This window comes from Rhamphochromis sp. 'chilingali', assembly GCF_963969265.1.
Source record: "Rhamphochromis sp. 'chilingali' genome assembly, chromosome: 9".
NCBI classification, from domain to species: domain Eukaryota; kingdom Metazoa; phylum Chordata; class Actinopteri; order Cichliformes; family Cichlidae; genus Rhamphochromis; species Rhamphochromis sp. 'chilingali'.
The window spans coordinates 10,946,276-10,962,799 of record NC_137936.1 but is presented as its reverse complement, the minus strand read 5'-3'; the positions used below and the strand labels follow the sequence as shown (position 1 = coordinate 10,962,799).

Genomic DNA, 16,524 nt, shown 5'->3' with positions numbered 1-16,524 from the left:
AGATTACGGAAATATATAATTCGGTAAGAACCTGCAGAGATAAAGACAATAACTCATCAGTCTGTCACAATGAAAGGCCTCTGAGGACGCAGATGCTCCTTTTTATAGAACTCCTTGAGTGGTGCACTGTTTTTGCTTCCACTGCAATATAGAAAAAAGAATAACAAATTCATCCATTATCAGGGTCTGGCCTAGTCTCTGGGCTTCAGGCTAATTAACGACAATATGACAGCTATTGTTCCAGAGCCATGGCCTTTTACTACAGAGCAATAATACTTTGTTTTTTTGGGAATGCAACAGTGCTTTCACTTTATCTTTGAGTAGCCTAGACTTAACACAAACAGACCTTCTGAAAGATAGCATGACCTAATTCGCCACTGACGCACCACTCAATCATGATTTGGAAAACTTATGTGGCATTTTTACAAAGTGCTTACGAGAGCATGAAATTTACAGTGTGGCAGGGACAGATCTGAAACAGTAACAGAGCTTGAATATTCCTAAATTTGATATAATGTACTTTATTGTTCAGATGTCAGTGGTGATACGAGGTAATCTGATTGATGTGCTGTAGACTCCTAAAGGCCCTTTGGGGAATGAAACCTGTATTTGCTGCTTATTTGTGCTGATGCCCAGGGTCTGTCTGCTTATTGTAAAGCTCAGCTGCATTTATACATGCAGTATAGCCATATATATATGTATCTGTGTGTGCAAGCAAAATTAGTGGAGGGAGTTTGGAGATGGGGTCTGCCTTGTTGAAAGAGTTGGAGGAAACACTGCTGACAGCAGGGTTTTCTTTCAGATTGCAAAAAATGTTTTTTGTGTGTATTTTAGGCATAAAAATTTCGAGATGGCTTCAAGAGACATTGATGTGCTCATTTTTAATAATGAATCATGATTTTTTTTTTTCTTTGTCTTGCCACAGTTGTTGGAAAAAGAAAAATAATCCTGAAATAATCTCCCCTCGCATTTTGTAATGAAGTCTGTTGTCCTGTCATATTCACCTCGTCTGCTGTGAAGTCTCAAAATCAGAGTCTATTCAAAAGTCTCTGAAGAGCACTGTTGTCCTTACTGGTTCACAGTTGGGGATCAATAAAACACGTCGATGATTGTTCGATCCGCTGCAGGAGTCAAACGCTTTGCCTTCCAATTATAAAGGTGTTAGAGGTCGCTTTAAAGGGTGAAAGACCTCTGCCTGATTGTTCTCAAGCATCACATTAATCAATAATGCACTGCAGTTTGACTGCATGGCTGCTTAATTCACTGGTCTGCTTTCTTGGAAAATTATTCAGTGCAAAAGTTTCTCTTTCGTTGACACACATATCTGTGTCACACATGTGCTTTCTAGCAACCAGCTGCATTAAACTGTGATATCTCGCAGCTCTCTCAGAGGAATAAATACATTCAAACCATCCACTGAGTCTAGTGATTTGCTTGTAAAGCAGGTGTTATGGATTGTGTCAGCTCTGGGAACAAGTTGCTGACCCCTTTGCCCAATCCCTTTCCTGTTTGGTGTTGGGTGTGCTGGCGAGTGCGGGGTGAGATCAAGTCAGTTTGTTTTTCTGCTACTACAGCGTGTTTTTCTCAATAATATCACTGTTGTCCCCTTCTCTCTTCCAGTCAAGCCATGTTCCAGGTGGGGTGACAGAGCGCAGTGCACAGCCACAGGCTGTCCAGGAAATTTGTGTTCTCCATCCAAAAACATGTTTTGACCGTCTGTGCCACATCTGGTGGAGATATTTACTACTGAAGCCATTCTTTTCTGCAAGAGCATGACACAATACTCTTGACAGGTTCTATTTGCACACCCAGCAAAAGCAAAACACATTTTGCACAAATGAAAGCACACAAAAAAAAGGTCATGCGCACCAATTGTGAATAAAATACTCTTGAGGGTGGCACATTGGCACTGCCAAAAGACCAGACCGGAGCTATCTTTAGTCATCCAATTGAAAAACAAAAGGTTGCTTTACGGCAGCTATAAATGTGCTACTACTGACAAAAAAAACCCCCACTTGGCTTCAGCATACCACAATAGTTTTATTTATGTTTTTTTTACAGCCTCACAATCTAACAATTGGCAGCGGAACAACTGAGTCACAGTGATCAAATTGTTTTGCTGTACCGTATTGAAAAATACATTAGTCAGCATCATACACAAATAAAGAGTTTAATTACTGCACCAAATGCTGCGGTCACATTTCCAAGTGAAATAATCTCATATTTAACATCCTCTATGGTGATACAGTTAATAATTCAGGAATTGTATAATAGCAAGCAGTAATTTTATTTTATATTTCTTAATTAGACGACCCACAGAAGAGCAAAGATAACATGGAGTCATTATGACATGAACACTCTCTTTGCACCTGCAGCAAAGTCTGGTCCCTTCTGCACCAAACCATCTGGAATGGGAATTTTCCAGTGTGTATAATGTATGGGTCTGTACGCCAGCGCAGCAGTGAAGACCAGAGCCCTGTGGTGATACACTAGATGATTCTTTCATTGTGCTTCTCTGCTCTATCACTATCCACTTCAACTGCGCTGTAGAAATCCCTGAGGTATGCCGCTTTGTTTGACCTTCAAGTGGGTAGAAAAGCAGGAAGAAAGAGGTGAGCTCCTCCTATTCTAAGTGTGGGCATTTAACCAGCATTGGGAGCTGTCAAATCAGAGACCCCTAAGTGGGCTACGGTCCCAGTCCCCCCATGTTGCACAAGGTGTCCTTGGAATCCCACCATAAGCCCCACTTTTAAGCTGTTTGAAGTTTTTCTATTCCTCGAACCATCGTGCTCTGCAGAGCACCAGTCAATCATCTTTGTTGGAGGTTACCTAAGGGGTTAACATTACCAACCTTTCCCATCTGTTGCTAAGGAAGTGGTGCCTGTTGTGCAGGAAACTGGGAGAGCAGTTTCCTGTTATGAAGAGAGGTTTTTAAAGGGTTGCATTCATTCAATCATGCCACAGATGCCGGGCCAGGAAGCCCAGCCAATAGCAAAAGCTTTGGCGTCCTAGAGAAACTGTTTTTGGAAACTGCTTTTAGGAGCCTTTCTATGCACTGTTCTAGTTCAGGAAATGCTCCATGAGCAAAACACACTGGAGAAAAACTGCTTCATTTCTGATTAGATAACCCAGTGATGCTCCAAGCACGACAAGTATGCAGCGACACAGCTGAACAGCTTATCTAACTTTGTGGATCTTCCAACTGTCATCAGTTACATGTCAATGAAAAGACACCTCACACGCACACACACAAAGAACAGATGTTGTTTTCCATGCAAAAAACAATAAAAATGTAGCTGCAGATTTAAAGATGTCCATCGGGACGATACGGTGCTGAAGATGAATTGTGGCTTATAGTTTCATATTTACTGAACAAATCTCTCTCAACTCCATCTGACCCTGCTGGTCTGTATGGCAACATTTACACGCATATGTGGAGCAAAGGACGGCCACTCGTGTGGTGAAGTACACTGATTCGTCAGTGCCAAAACTTCCACAGTAGCTGAGAGAAATTGGTGTGCAGTGCATTTTGAGTGGGGCTGAATCGCGCTTCGAGTCCGCGCTGCGCTCTGTAATCCTGCCTCAGGAAGCGCCAGGAAGCACCTCCCGTTTCCACACAGCAGCGTCCGCTGTAGCATTAGCACTCGAGCTCAAAGCTCAGCTGCTCATTCTGCGAGAAGAGGCACCTTGCACAAGTCGACCACCACTGGAGAAGATAAAGATGACATGTTCTGCTCCTCTTCCTCCACAACTTGATTCTCCGGCGATGCGTTTGGATTAAGTTTCCGCGTCATTTGGAGAAGCACGATCGGCGTGTGGGCAAAAATGAGGATAACTTTCGCTTACCGTGTATGATGATGTCCAAGAATGAACGCAGGTTGGTTGTGAAATACATAAGCTTTTGCGTGAACACACCAGAAAGGCAACTTTTGGTTTTACATGATGAAAAGTGTGTTAATGCAAGAGTGTTAAACTGTGAATCTGGTTAATGGTGCCTGGAGTTATATTGCACCTACTTGCTTTGCACGTTACAGGATGATTTTCATTGTATGACTGGAAATGATCTGGTCCGTTACATTTTAGTTAGTTTGATAGTTTGGTCACACGTCTACTGATCTTTTTTCATGTGAATTATCTGTTTATAACACTTTTTGAGTGGTTTAAATCACAGACCCGTTATGGCCAGTTCCCAGTGGAGGGCTCCACTAGGAAAAATGTCCTGTTATAGTATTAGATTTGGAATTAGGATTATAATCCATCTCTATGAAAGTGCACAAAGCAATTGTTCTGGATAAAAGGTCACCTGTCCTGAAAGGTTTAGCCTTCAAGAAAGAAAGAAAGAAAAAAAGAAAGAAAGTTAGTAACCGGGTGCAGTTTAAGTGAAAAATTTCAAACAGAATCTCAACAGTAATTATCAGTTTCTGTATGACAGCCTCCTCGCTTTAGATTTTAGGCTGGTTCGGTGTGATTTTTATGGTTGGTATTCATAATAAGGACTCAGTCTGAAATCATATCCTGAGAGTTTGGCACTGTCAAGGTCCCAGTGTCTATCTCTTCCTTTGTTTTTCAAGCATTTGTTCTAATTGAATTCTTGTTGCGTAATCCATATCCTGTTGTTTGCAGTCGGTTGCTTTGTCAGAATGGGATCCTTGTTTTTTTCTCTTCCTCTTTTATTGTTCTTTGACACACTCTTTCAGGAAAAAAAGAAAAGAAAAACTGTGTGTGCTTACATATGCGCTTGTGTTTCTGGGTGTTTGGGAAGAATGGCGAGAAGGAAGTGCATTTGTGTTGTGAAAATATGTACTCCTAAAGAGGTTTATGGAGGAATGATGGGGGGTGTAGTTAATGTCCTTTCCCTAACCTGCGTGGAGTCCTTCATGTTGTCTCGGCTGGCCTGATTAATGAACCTGGAATTCTTTTTTTTTTTTCATTACTGAAAAAAAGTCAAAGTGTTGGAAGAATATGCTATAAACGAGACGGAGAGTGCACTGGCACACAGAGAGAGAGAGGGAACACTAAGAGATAACCAGGGTGCACACAGGGTTTAATAGGATGTGCGTCAGGGCAGGTACTAAATAACAGGAAGAGACCAGGGGTGTATACACACTTTGTTAAGTATGGGTGTGTTTCATTAGAATTATAAATTTCACAAGCATTGCTCTTCACTGAATTAACACAATTTAACACCTACTTCATTTTAATAGTAAAAAAAATAAAGTTATTATAGGTATGACCACCTTAATCATATCTTATGAGATTGTTTAAATACACATATGGCAGTGTGAAGAATACTTATGAATTTAGTTGAAAAGTTTTCACCGTAATCAGCCCATCATTATCTAATCCTGCTTTAACTGGCCAATCTGCATGTGTCATTTCCTAGATGGGAAATGTTATTGTTCCTTCTCTAAGTACCCTGTGGCTCTGTTATTTTTCCTGCTGATTGTGTCCCCTGCAGCTTTCTGCGTGTCACTGACTACTACAGTGTACAAGGTTTCCTCTTAGCAGTGTACACAGCAGCAGAAGCCACATGTTTTATCTCAGCGCAAGCTTGCAAAGTATGGCAAATATTATTTGCGTCACTAATTTCTTTAAATTTTCTCACTTTCTTCAGATTTTCAAAATCCACTGCAAGTCCCTCTACCAAAGGTCCGCAGTCATCTCACCATCAAAGTGCAGTCCAAGCTAATGTCGAGACCTTGTCCCACTGTCCAAGGTCCAAAACCTCCTGTTGCCCCCAAGCCCAGACCCCTGTATGAGCCTTACCCACAGGGGGAGCCCTGTGCTCAGCAGAGTCTCAGTAATGGAGATGTGGCTCACTCTGATGGAGAGACTGAAGAGCTCCATGAAATGGAGAATCAGGACCAAGAGGAGAAAAGTGAGGCACAGGAAGGGGATAATGACAAAGGGGACACAATAGAGACAGAAACTAAAAAGGAATCAGAAAATGAAGAAGAAATATTAGATAATAACGGTGATGTAGACAGCATCGGCTCTGATGACACAGTCAAAGCAGATGATATTTCCACTGTTGACACTACTGAGAATGAAAATGATGACACTGACTTGAACTCCCCTGAAGATGGCAGTCGCACTGATGATGATGAGAATACACCAGCACCTTCTCAAACTGAAACAGAAGAAGAAGCAGGAGAGGAGGATGAAGAAGTAGAGGAGAAGAGATTAACTGAAAAGACTGAAATACTTTGTGAGCCTGCAGAACACTCAGATGAAGCTTTAGAGGAATCAGATGCTGATCAAACCCAGTCACTCAACAACAGTGAACCGAAGGAGGAAGTCAGTGAAGAAAGTGACGAGCATCTGCACCATGACTCACTTATAAATGAGAATGAACTGACAGGTGGAGGGTTTGCCTTTGGATTCAGCATGCTTCCAACTGTAACTGAGGAATATCCCTACGATGTGATTGGTCCCACAGACGATGCTAGTGATACATGTGAGTCATGCGACCCAGCTGAAACAGGGGACACCGAGGTCTGGCAACCAGAACGGGCAACCAAGGATCCTTCCGGCTGTTTCCGATTCACATCCAGCACGGAGGATGTGTTTGGGCCTTACTCTGTCATACAAGCTGTTCCGGGAGATGTGACTGACACTGCTGACCCTGAGTGGAATCAGGATGATACTGATGGGAAGCCTTCTACCACAGATGAAGAGCACACAACAGGCTATGCTTCTAACCAGGAACCTTACTATGTGTCATCAGATGATGTGGACAAGTTGGAGGATAAGCAGGCACTTTCAGAACTGGGGCACATCGATGAGGCCACTGAACAGTCAAACGAGCACACAGAAAAGACAAAGGACAGCGAGTCAGCAGATGAGTATGCAAACATTGATGATTCACTCTGCCCTAAAGACGATGACCTTGAGCAGGTAGAGTGTGTCTCATCAGAGGATTACATCGAGATAGGTGATGACGATGAAGAGGAAGCAGAGGAAAAGAAGCATTTCCGAGTAAAAAGTGCAAAAGAAAGAAACGCCAAAAGAGAGCAGGCTCTGCGCAGCCAAAGAAAAAGCTGCCAGCCTCGGCTCAGGTTGTGTAATATCACAGTGCCAGCTGACCTAGACCTGGGCCGAACCCCAGAGCTAACCAACAGGGTGGTGTTTGCCCACACGACCGAGGCCTTTGAAGAAGACATAGAGGAACTGGACTGCCATATTGTGCCTTATTATGAAGACACAGACTCCGATAGTGAAGAGCATATTTATGAAGAGGCAGGGTTTGACTCAGAAGGGGAGAATTTTGTGACACTTGATCGAAAGACAATAGTCACTCGATCACGATCCTATTCTGGGAAAGTTCCTGGTTATGTCCCGGAAACGGTACCAGAGGAGACAGGGACGGAATACCAGACCCATGACTACTACACGGTGTCCTTGGACAAGAACAGTGAGTCTACCAGCCACCCCCAGCAAGCAGGTATAAACTGTGTGATTCCATCTATGAAGTCTCGCCGCTTCTTGTTATACTCACGGTCTGCAGATGGCCCAGACGTGTCCTTGAGCAGCCCACTTGAGATGGGTCAATCATTGAAAGATGAAATCAGGATGAAGAGAAAGGATGACACCCTTTCCCTTCCATGTATGATAACTTCTTCTGGAAGTTTCTCCCAGCGTAGCCATCAGTCCTCCAGTGGTGTTTCCACACCAACTTCTCTAGTGGACATCCCTCCACCATTTGAGCTGGCTTACATCACTAAAAGACCAGTTACCAAGAGTTCCCCATCCCTCCTCATCCAACACGAACCCAGTGACCTACCTAAGAAGAAGAAGTCCTCCTTTAAGCGCTTTTTAGCTCTGAAGTTCAAGAAAAAGACAGATTCAAAGGGATTCAGTGATGGAAGTGTCCGCTCTTCGCGTTCTTCCTCTGAGTCAAGCCACCACGGTCCAGTGAGAGTCATCGAGCTTGATCGCAGAAGCACTGGGAGCTCTCCTCAGCCCCAGTCCCGCATGGTGAAACCTCAGCAGCGTCCTTCAGACCTCCCATCCACCTTTCTCCTTTATAAAGACCAGCACAGGAGGAAAGGAGACCCCAAAGCTTATGGCAGGAGCGTCTCTAGAGTGGAGTCCTTCGAGGAGCGCTCTCGCCGCTCTGCCATGCCGCTGCCTTTGACCAAACCCCGCTCTATCTCGTTCCCCAGTGCAGATACCTCAGACTACGAAAACATCCCAGCCATGAGCTCAGACTATGAGAACATCCAGATCCCAGGCAGACCCACTAGATCCCACACTGTTACTGAGTTTTTTGAGGATCCAAACCGTTCAACAGTCCCCTGCAATGAGAATGATGGCTATGTGGATATGAACAGTTTCCCTGGGATTGACAGCAAACCCCAGCCATCGAAATCGGACAATGAAAGGTAAGATTAAAAATCCAGCTGCTCTTCAAATGATTTAGTTTCAAAACCAAGATTTTGAAAAGCTTGTTTCATCTGAGCTCTAAAAGAGATGTTACCTCACACCCTACCATCTATAGTGGCATCTTATTAAATGCATTAAATGCATACAGTCATACAAAGATGAACACGCAAGTGCTACACAATATAGACCAAAGTTATTAAAGGTTCGGTAACTGAGTGCCTAGTTTATACAGCCAGAAAAATTCAAACATTAAAAATATTTGGTTATTATATGAAACGTATTTGGTCAGATCTGGTTCCTCTGTTGGTATTTGCTGATTTATAGGTTTTTAACCATTTTAGAGTTGTCATGACCCCAGCTTTATTTGTGTACACTGGAAATGTTTAATCTGATGGCTGAACGAGGCTTAAAGAAATTCAATCAAAAAGCTTCCTTTGTCATTTTCTGCCAATAACGATAAATGAAATGTACCTTAGTGTATTTTACCGAGGACCGCTACCTGCCTGGTGGGTGTATCTTTAGAATCCCAGATATAGACCAATACAAACAACTATCAGCGTTTTTTTTATGGCTGTGAGCACCACAAAGGATATCACATCTTTCTGTACTGCACTGGGGCTAAAGCTGCATCCCAACATCTAGGCTAAAGAAAATCTCCATATGCTATGAATTGGAGTGCACTGGCCTTAATACACTACAAAAAACTACTAACAGCCAGTCTAGAAACAAAGCTTATTCTGCCTGTTCATTTTGCAGTCTGCAGAACAAGAGAGCGCATCTGTCACTGGAATCAGTTTTAAAGTGAGTAAAGCTTGAGTTGTTAGGGGCAGCGCAATACACGCAAGAGTCCAGGCTTAACCCTAGAACAGCTGACAGACATTGTGTGTGAGAGATGAGCAGCCTGCTATGTCAGGCATCATTGGCTTTGGGAAGAAAGACAATGCTTATGGGAGAGCTTACTCCTGATTTTCCATTTGGTGGATTTAGAGGTCACATCTGGTGGTGGTGCTGCTTCTTCTGCAAGTCTGAGCAGATAGAACAGGTAATGGCAATTGCGTAGCTGGCAGAGTGCAGGTTACACACATTAGAGAAAGTCATTATGGATGCAATTAAAAGTGCAAAAATTGAGAGGAGGTTTTTTTTCACATGTAAGAAGTGGCGAACACTAAAGAAAGTGTGAGAGCGTGAGGGGAGGGGAGGTGTGACTAAAAGGAGCTGATCAGTAAGAAAACAAAGAGAATAGCGATCAAGTGAGGTGGTGGGTGGGGGCAGTAGGAACAGGAAAAAGAGAGCGAGAACAGTTGTGGTATAATTGCTCTCCTGTACCTGACACTGATAGTTAAGTTCAGGAGGGCTTTTATTAAAGTAGCTCTCTCCTGAGTGCTCCTCTTTCATTGGACCCTTGAGGGGCAGCAGGGTTTACTGCAGTGCGTGATAGAGTGAGGAATCACCGAGATCAGACTGGGCCAAATTACCCCAGCCTGTGGCACAGCTTCAGCCACTGCAGGCCTCAGTGTTTCCCCAGTCTTAATAAAAGAGTCGTGTTTGATGACTTCTGTGTGGTCAAAGAGATGGGTCATTACCAAGAGCTCTGTGAAATGTTTAAGATGATCCTGGGACAGAATGCTTCCTCCTTAATTTGCCCTTATTTCTGGCAGTGTCCTTTGTTTTGTTTTTTTATTTAATGATCAAATCTACAGTTTGTTTTATGGGTTTATTAGCAAATTTTGTCCTTCGCAACACTTAGCCACACAAAGCTTCTTCTCCAGGTATGCAGCTGTTCATTTTCCCCATACCAACATACATATTTATATACATATTTCAACATCATTTTAAATCATTTGCGTTTCAAGCCCTTTCCCGTGGCTTTTTGTCTCCTGATGATGCTATCAATGTGGCTCATTGTGTGCCAGAGGTCTCACAGCGCTCACAAGGATGCAAAAAGCCTATCTGTCCAGTCACCTTGCCTATTCTTCGTTCCCCTGGAGAGGCATCTATTGCCAGGGTCACTCTTTAGTGTATCCATACATGTCAGAGTGTATATACCGCATGTGTGTACCTATGTTTTACTGCCCACAGTAATAAAGTCCTGTATAGTTGGTGTAGGTGCTTTTGTCTGCGTGTATGTGTACATCTTGCCCAAAACTCTTTTCAAATCTTGACACTTGCCACTGTCCCAGGCCACCAAGCCGACGGAGGCAGTGATTTATTGAGGAAAGATTCAACAGTCAATGTGGTTGTAGACCCACAGAGGAAAAAGTGTGTTTTTGTGGTGAGGAAAATGGCCAAGTGGCCCCAGAGCAGTGCACACAAAAGGACCATGCCTGCAGTCGCAGACATGCATTTTAAGGAGAACTTACAGGCTTGGCTTGTTTCCACGCATGTGATTAATGTCCAGCAGCATTCAGACGCTACTTTAACACAGGCATTCAGGCAAAGCAAAGAGACATGTTCATTAGCAAGCTACCATAGTGTACAATGGATAAGGAAAAGGTGCACTAATGATTTATTCCAAGCCCTATACAAGATGTTTGTTTGTAAGTGGTGTGTATATGCATATGTGCACGCATACTAAGTTACAGCTCTGTGTGCTTTATCAAAGATGAGTCTCATGCTGAGTGTGCAGCCTCAGCAGAATAATGTTTGCCAAGTAGCCCTTGCAGTAACAAATGAGAGCTGGCAAACAACCATTTTAGCAAGGAAAGTCCAGGATTTAGGACTGTGCTCAAATTACGAAGCATAAAGTGTCCCTTCAGGTACCTCAAAGCACTTCCAGGTAGGTTTACAGTAATAATGCAAATATGTTGCCCACACTATGCACACAGTAAAAGGTTTCCACTGTGCTGAGCTCAGTGACACATGCATCTGTGGTTTATCTTTTGGCATCATTTTCACTTCAAACGGTTCAACGTGAACCTCCTCAGAGTGATGACAAAGCCTTGGCATGGCCTCTGAAACAGCTCCTCCACCCACTGTTATGTTAGTGTTAGTAGTGATGAGGGAGACATCTTAAGTACATTGTTGCACTGGGTGGTGGCTGTGTAGCGAGGTGGTGGACAGGGTGTGTCACTGGTTTGGCCAGGCCTGGTGCCAGTCACTCTGAGGTCATTGCCAGGTCATCCCCGGGGAGGAAGCGTCCAGCCTAGGAGCTTCCCACCAGCCTGTTTACAGGAAATGCAGGACGAGGGCTGGGCTCTGGTGGGAGGCAGCAAGGTGGAGAGAGGGGAGGACAGATAGAACGAAGTGGGAAGAAGGGGGTCACCGAGGTGGGGTGGAGGCTCGCAGACTTTCCCTTGAATAGCAGAACGAGGTGTGGTGCAGTCAGGAATGTCAGGTCCGATGTTATTGTTGTTCCAGTTTATCAAGACCATCCCCAGACTCTCGGCATCTTGGCCCAAAGTATAGCAGCATTAAGGATGAATCAACCAGAAGTGAACAGGAGTTATAATGCTGTTCTATATACGGATGGAAGGAATTGCAACCAATTACGATGTGGAAATATTAATAACCTCAACCTATTGATCACATCACAGGGAAGACAGCAGCAATACAGCAAGTGTTCTTCTCACAGTTTCAGCTACACAACAGCCACAGGCTATATGTAATCGTCCTCTCTAAAAACAGAAAAACAGCTATTTAGCACTGCTCCCACACTCTTAATCCTCCCATTAGTATCCCAGTCTTCAATAGTTAGCAAGCTAATGAAGCTTTTCCTTTGGTCCTATTTCTTGTAATAGTGCCATTAGGAGAGGGAAAAGGCCTGTCTCATTGGTCCAAATATATACTTTAACACTCAGCGTTTAGCTCAATTGAATTACATATTACAAGCATCGCCAAATTCGCAGCAGATTGGTGGAATATCGGCCGTTTAGCAGAGAGCCATTGTGTCTTCCTCGGAATTTGACACAGTAGATTTAACTTTGTCGCATTAACAGGGGACATTGCAGTCGGCTGGCGTAATAGCATTGCCTTAATGGTCTTGTGAAAGGCCTAATGAATTAGTATATTACAAAACTCATATTTGCTGGTTTAAATATGGTAATGGCATTTATGTATTTAGTTGGTTGAAGTTTAAATTTGGCATACCACTCTTTAGAGTAAAAATAGGGCAAAATGGGCTGTTTTTAAAGTGTCAGTATATTTTAAATCAGCAGTCAGTGTGTGTGTGTGTGTGTGTGTGTGTGTGTGTGTGTGTGTGTGTGTGTGTGTGTGTGTGTGTGCCTTTCACATTTTCTTGTTTGGGAAACGGCTCTTGGCCAGTGTAAAGTATCCATAACGCACACAGAGGGTTTGTTTACAAAGATTGTTCTGCCGTTCAAGGTTGAAGGTGAAAAGGTGAAGGTGAGAGTTTGTCTTGGATGTTTGAAGTAATTGATCTCACTTTGAGCTTAGGAGCTATCCATTCCCCCACCATTTCTCTTTCTTCACAGCATCACCCACGCAATCCAGGCTGACCTGTCTTCTCTAAGGTCACCAGGCTGGAGGTGCTTTCACCAGCCAAACCAGTGAGGTCAATTGGTGTCTGTGTGTGCACGTGTGTGTGTGTGAGTGACTGAGTATGTGTAAGTGAACGGAGTTGAAGTCCAGGGGGATACCTCTTTTAACCTTTGGTCTACTCTCAGTTTGCGCTGAGGGCTGTTTGAGGCATCAATAAAAACACTGATTAAAGGAATGCATGTGAGAATCTATCTCACATGCTTTCCTCCTTCACTGTGTCACTGAAGGAGGATCATGCTTGAATTTGGTGGGGTGAAGAAAACAGTAGTGTGAGTGGAGACCTGAGTGAGGCAGGCAGACAAACAGAGAGGTCAAGAACCGGATGCACAGAGACACAAGGTCAGCTAGCGATAACTATTAACACTTGTGAATGTCTACTTGGACTTAACTTTAGTAACACATAAGTGTGGCAGAGACTGGAGGGAACAGCCTGGCTAGAAATATTGCAGACTAATGAACCTCAGGTCTGTGGGAGGATTGGCAGCAGGCCGTGTAAATGGCATGCCACACCAAGAACAAACAGCAGACCAAACAAAAGCATTACACACAGCAGCAAATGCAAGTAATGAGGAAAAGGTACAAGGAAAGATCAGGTCATTTACATTTTCTCCAACAGGTCCAATTCAAGGTCACACAGGGTCAGACGATGATTCACACTCAATGTCATTTAAGAGTCACAGATTAAATATTACTTGATAGTTAGATTAAAGTGCGTGTTTTTCCAGCTCACAGCAGTATTTTGAACTGCGTGCTTCACAGTGTATCTAGTCAGGTTAGGTAAATGTGGCCAATCACACAATGCTAGGGGGAGACGTTTGTCTCCAGAGCTTTGTGGCTGATGTGACAGGAGGCAGGTCTGCGATCCCTCCCAGTCAGCTACTGTCTTGAAGCAACATTGGTGCACCAAGACAGCATTAAAATGGCAATAAGACAGAAAATAGATAGATGTGAAACTTCCTCCACAGATAGTGATGTAGTTGCTTCACAACAGTGATTTAACAGCAACTCAGCAATCTTGTTCTTACATGGGAATATAACCAGAATACAAGCAGTTGGCAACCAGTGGAATCGAGTCCTCCAGTGTAAAGAGGCAAGTTTGCACACCTGTAGTTCATTTACTCTGGTCCCAGTAGTCTTTTCATTTCATACATAGTTGCTATCCTGTACAGACCTGTGCACACCTATAGTGCCTTGCTGCATCCCAGAATACAAAGTATTCATGGCTATGGGAAGTTTTTTAGCTATGCTTGCAGCGCATACCTGGTAGTTGGTTCGACTGAAGGTCCGATCATGTTCACATCTTAAACAAAGCGCTCTGGAGTTCGTTTAGAACCGCACCAAGACCACCTCCACCAAAGGGTCTCAGTGCCATTGTTTCGTTCCGCACCCACGTGCGACTACCGTGTTCACATCTGCACAAACAGACTGCACCAACGAGGAAACTAAACCAGAGTTTGATTTAAACTGACTGAATACTCACTCAACCAGGCAACCAGTGCAGTCGCCTTGTGATTACACCCAGAGGTTCACCATGCCTCAACCTCTGGGTCAGCAGTTGGTCCTTGTAACTGCTTTCATTTATCTCAAACAACAAAATAATTCAATGTGATCACCAGGCAACCACCAATTTTTCCTAGTCACAAGGAGGTTGCCATCCCACTTTTACTCTGAGGTCAAGTGAGGTAATAAAGAGCAAAAAGGTTGTGGTGTGAGAAATGTTCAGACACACCATTTTTAAACTTTTAGGTCTAAGAAATGAAAATATTTGAAGATGTTTACCAGTGCTAAGCTTCTGTCACAAAGTTCTGAAGGTAAACTTTATCCCAGTTATGATTTTTTTTTTCAGCATAATGGTTAAAATAATAAAATACAACTTAAATGCAAAACAGCTCTTACTTATATTCCACCTTGAGTCATTACCAGGAGTAAAAACTGATCAATATGATCAGTTTTTACTCCTGGGTTAAAATTCTGAACTTTGCTATGCTGTAATTGTTGAGTAATGTAATGTGATTTCCAGTGTCTGCCAAGAACAGCACTGAGGTTTGTTTAGGCCACCATGACTGAGACTCCTGTAGCTATTAGTGAGTGCCAGCGAGTGTTCACATTCAGGGTCATTTTTTTAATGCTAATTAAAGCTGTGTTCTTGTAGTCATGTATGAGGCTCAGTGACTGTGACAAAAATGAGATCTTGGCTCTACTAATAGTGTGAGAGTATATTTTGTGAACTGATTTATTTTCTAGTCACTTAAACTCATGTATATTGAGGTGCTTTTTATTTAATATTAAGTAGAGCTCACTAACATGAGTTAGAATTTAAAGTGTAGTAATGTGTGTTTCATTAGAGCACAGGCAGTGCTCCCAGCACCTATTATACCTGTCCTATACATGTCATACTGCTGCTCTGCCAGTAACTGTTACTCAGGTATCTTACTGACAGTGTGACTGTTAGGATACTGAATGGGTCTTAATGGGCCAGAGGGCATTAATAATTAGCACAGATTGCATTTAAAGGGATTAAATGTGAAGTGACCTACAACGTGCCCCTCTCAGGTGTAGAAGCTCACTAAAGGATTACCAGCGCACATACACAAACGTGCCATCTGTGAAGAGCACAAATCAGGAAAGGGATTACAGTATCCCTCTGGAGGGCTCCATATGAGGACAGAAATGCTTAGAGATGCACACAGGAAAAAGAAAAACCCACAATTACAGGGAGTTTGCAGTAATCCTTAGTGTTTTAAAGGAAGCCCCATTAGAATACGGTGGCTTTTTACAGTAAATGTGCTAAATGCGTCCTCTGTGCTACCTTGAAATCCCAGTTGAATATATTCAGCATCTTCCTGGTTAAGATTTGCTTTTATGATAAAGCCTCTCATCAAACTAGATAATTCATATGTCATATTTCATTACCAGTGCTGTCTTGCTGCTTTCATACTTTTTTCTCCCCCTGGCAGTGCCTACACAGAGCCTTTCCCAATGAACCCCGTCTCTGCTGGGCTGTCAGCGGATGAGGACCACGGGCGTACCTCTGAGGAGGAAGAGGGGGCAGTAGAGCAGGGTTATGAACGACAGGTGAGTGGTGGTGGGATGTGAAAACGAGTGAAAGCGAGAGAGAAAGTGGTTTATTTAGCCCCATGACCTGCTAATTGGTTTAGTAGCTCTAGATGAAAAGCTGAAGTCCTGCTTTATTTTGTTGACAGTGCTAGATTTGAATTATCAGACCTTTGACAAAAGTAAAAACGAAAAATGAGGGGTAAACAATTTCTGTATAGTAGAAAACAGACATTTTACAGTAGCTCAAAGATGGACCCCACCCATCCTGCTGCTATCACAATTGCATCAGCCCCCTGCTCTCGTTATGTGACATTCATTTCCTTGTTCTCCCTTTCTTCAAAGAAAAGCCACAATAAATGAGAAGAGAATGCAACGAGGAAAAAAGTGAGGTTTTAGTTGTTGGCCCCAGGAACAGATTCATTTAATTGCATTTTGTTTTGGTTTTATTTCAAGGAAATGAGGATCGTGTGACTTTAATGCAGTATTTGTGAAATGCAGCACATAGGAACAAAAATAAGGCCGACAAGCACAGGAGCTGTACCGGTAAATCCCTAAAAGGCTCCGGTGTTATGCTTTGGCTCGGAT

The 16,524-nt window shown here is 43.2% G+C and overlaps 1 protein-coding gene across 2 annotated transcripts in view; it reads left to right on the top strand.

Moving 5' to 3' along the window:
• Nucleotides 1-3,578: 3,578 nt before the first annotated feature.
• Nucleotides 3,579-16,524, top strand: part of fgd5a (FYVE, RhoGEF and PH domain containing 5a) — a 32,213-nt gene continuing 19,267 nt past the window's right edge. Inside the window, exons 1-3 of one of the 2 annotated variants that reach the window (XM_080890634.1) lie at nt 3,579-3,877; nt 5,615-8,384; nt 15,840-15,957. In XM_080890634.1, the coding sequence (XP_080746760.1) occupies nt 3,868-3,877; nt 5,615-8,384; nt 15,840-15,957 (2,898 nt within the window). In that variant the 5' untranslated portion in view covers nt 3,579-3,867. The remainder of the gene's footprint in view (nt 3,878-5,614; nt 8,385-15,839; nt 15,958-16,524) is intronic. The other variant, XM_080890635.1, reaches the window with a different exon arrangement.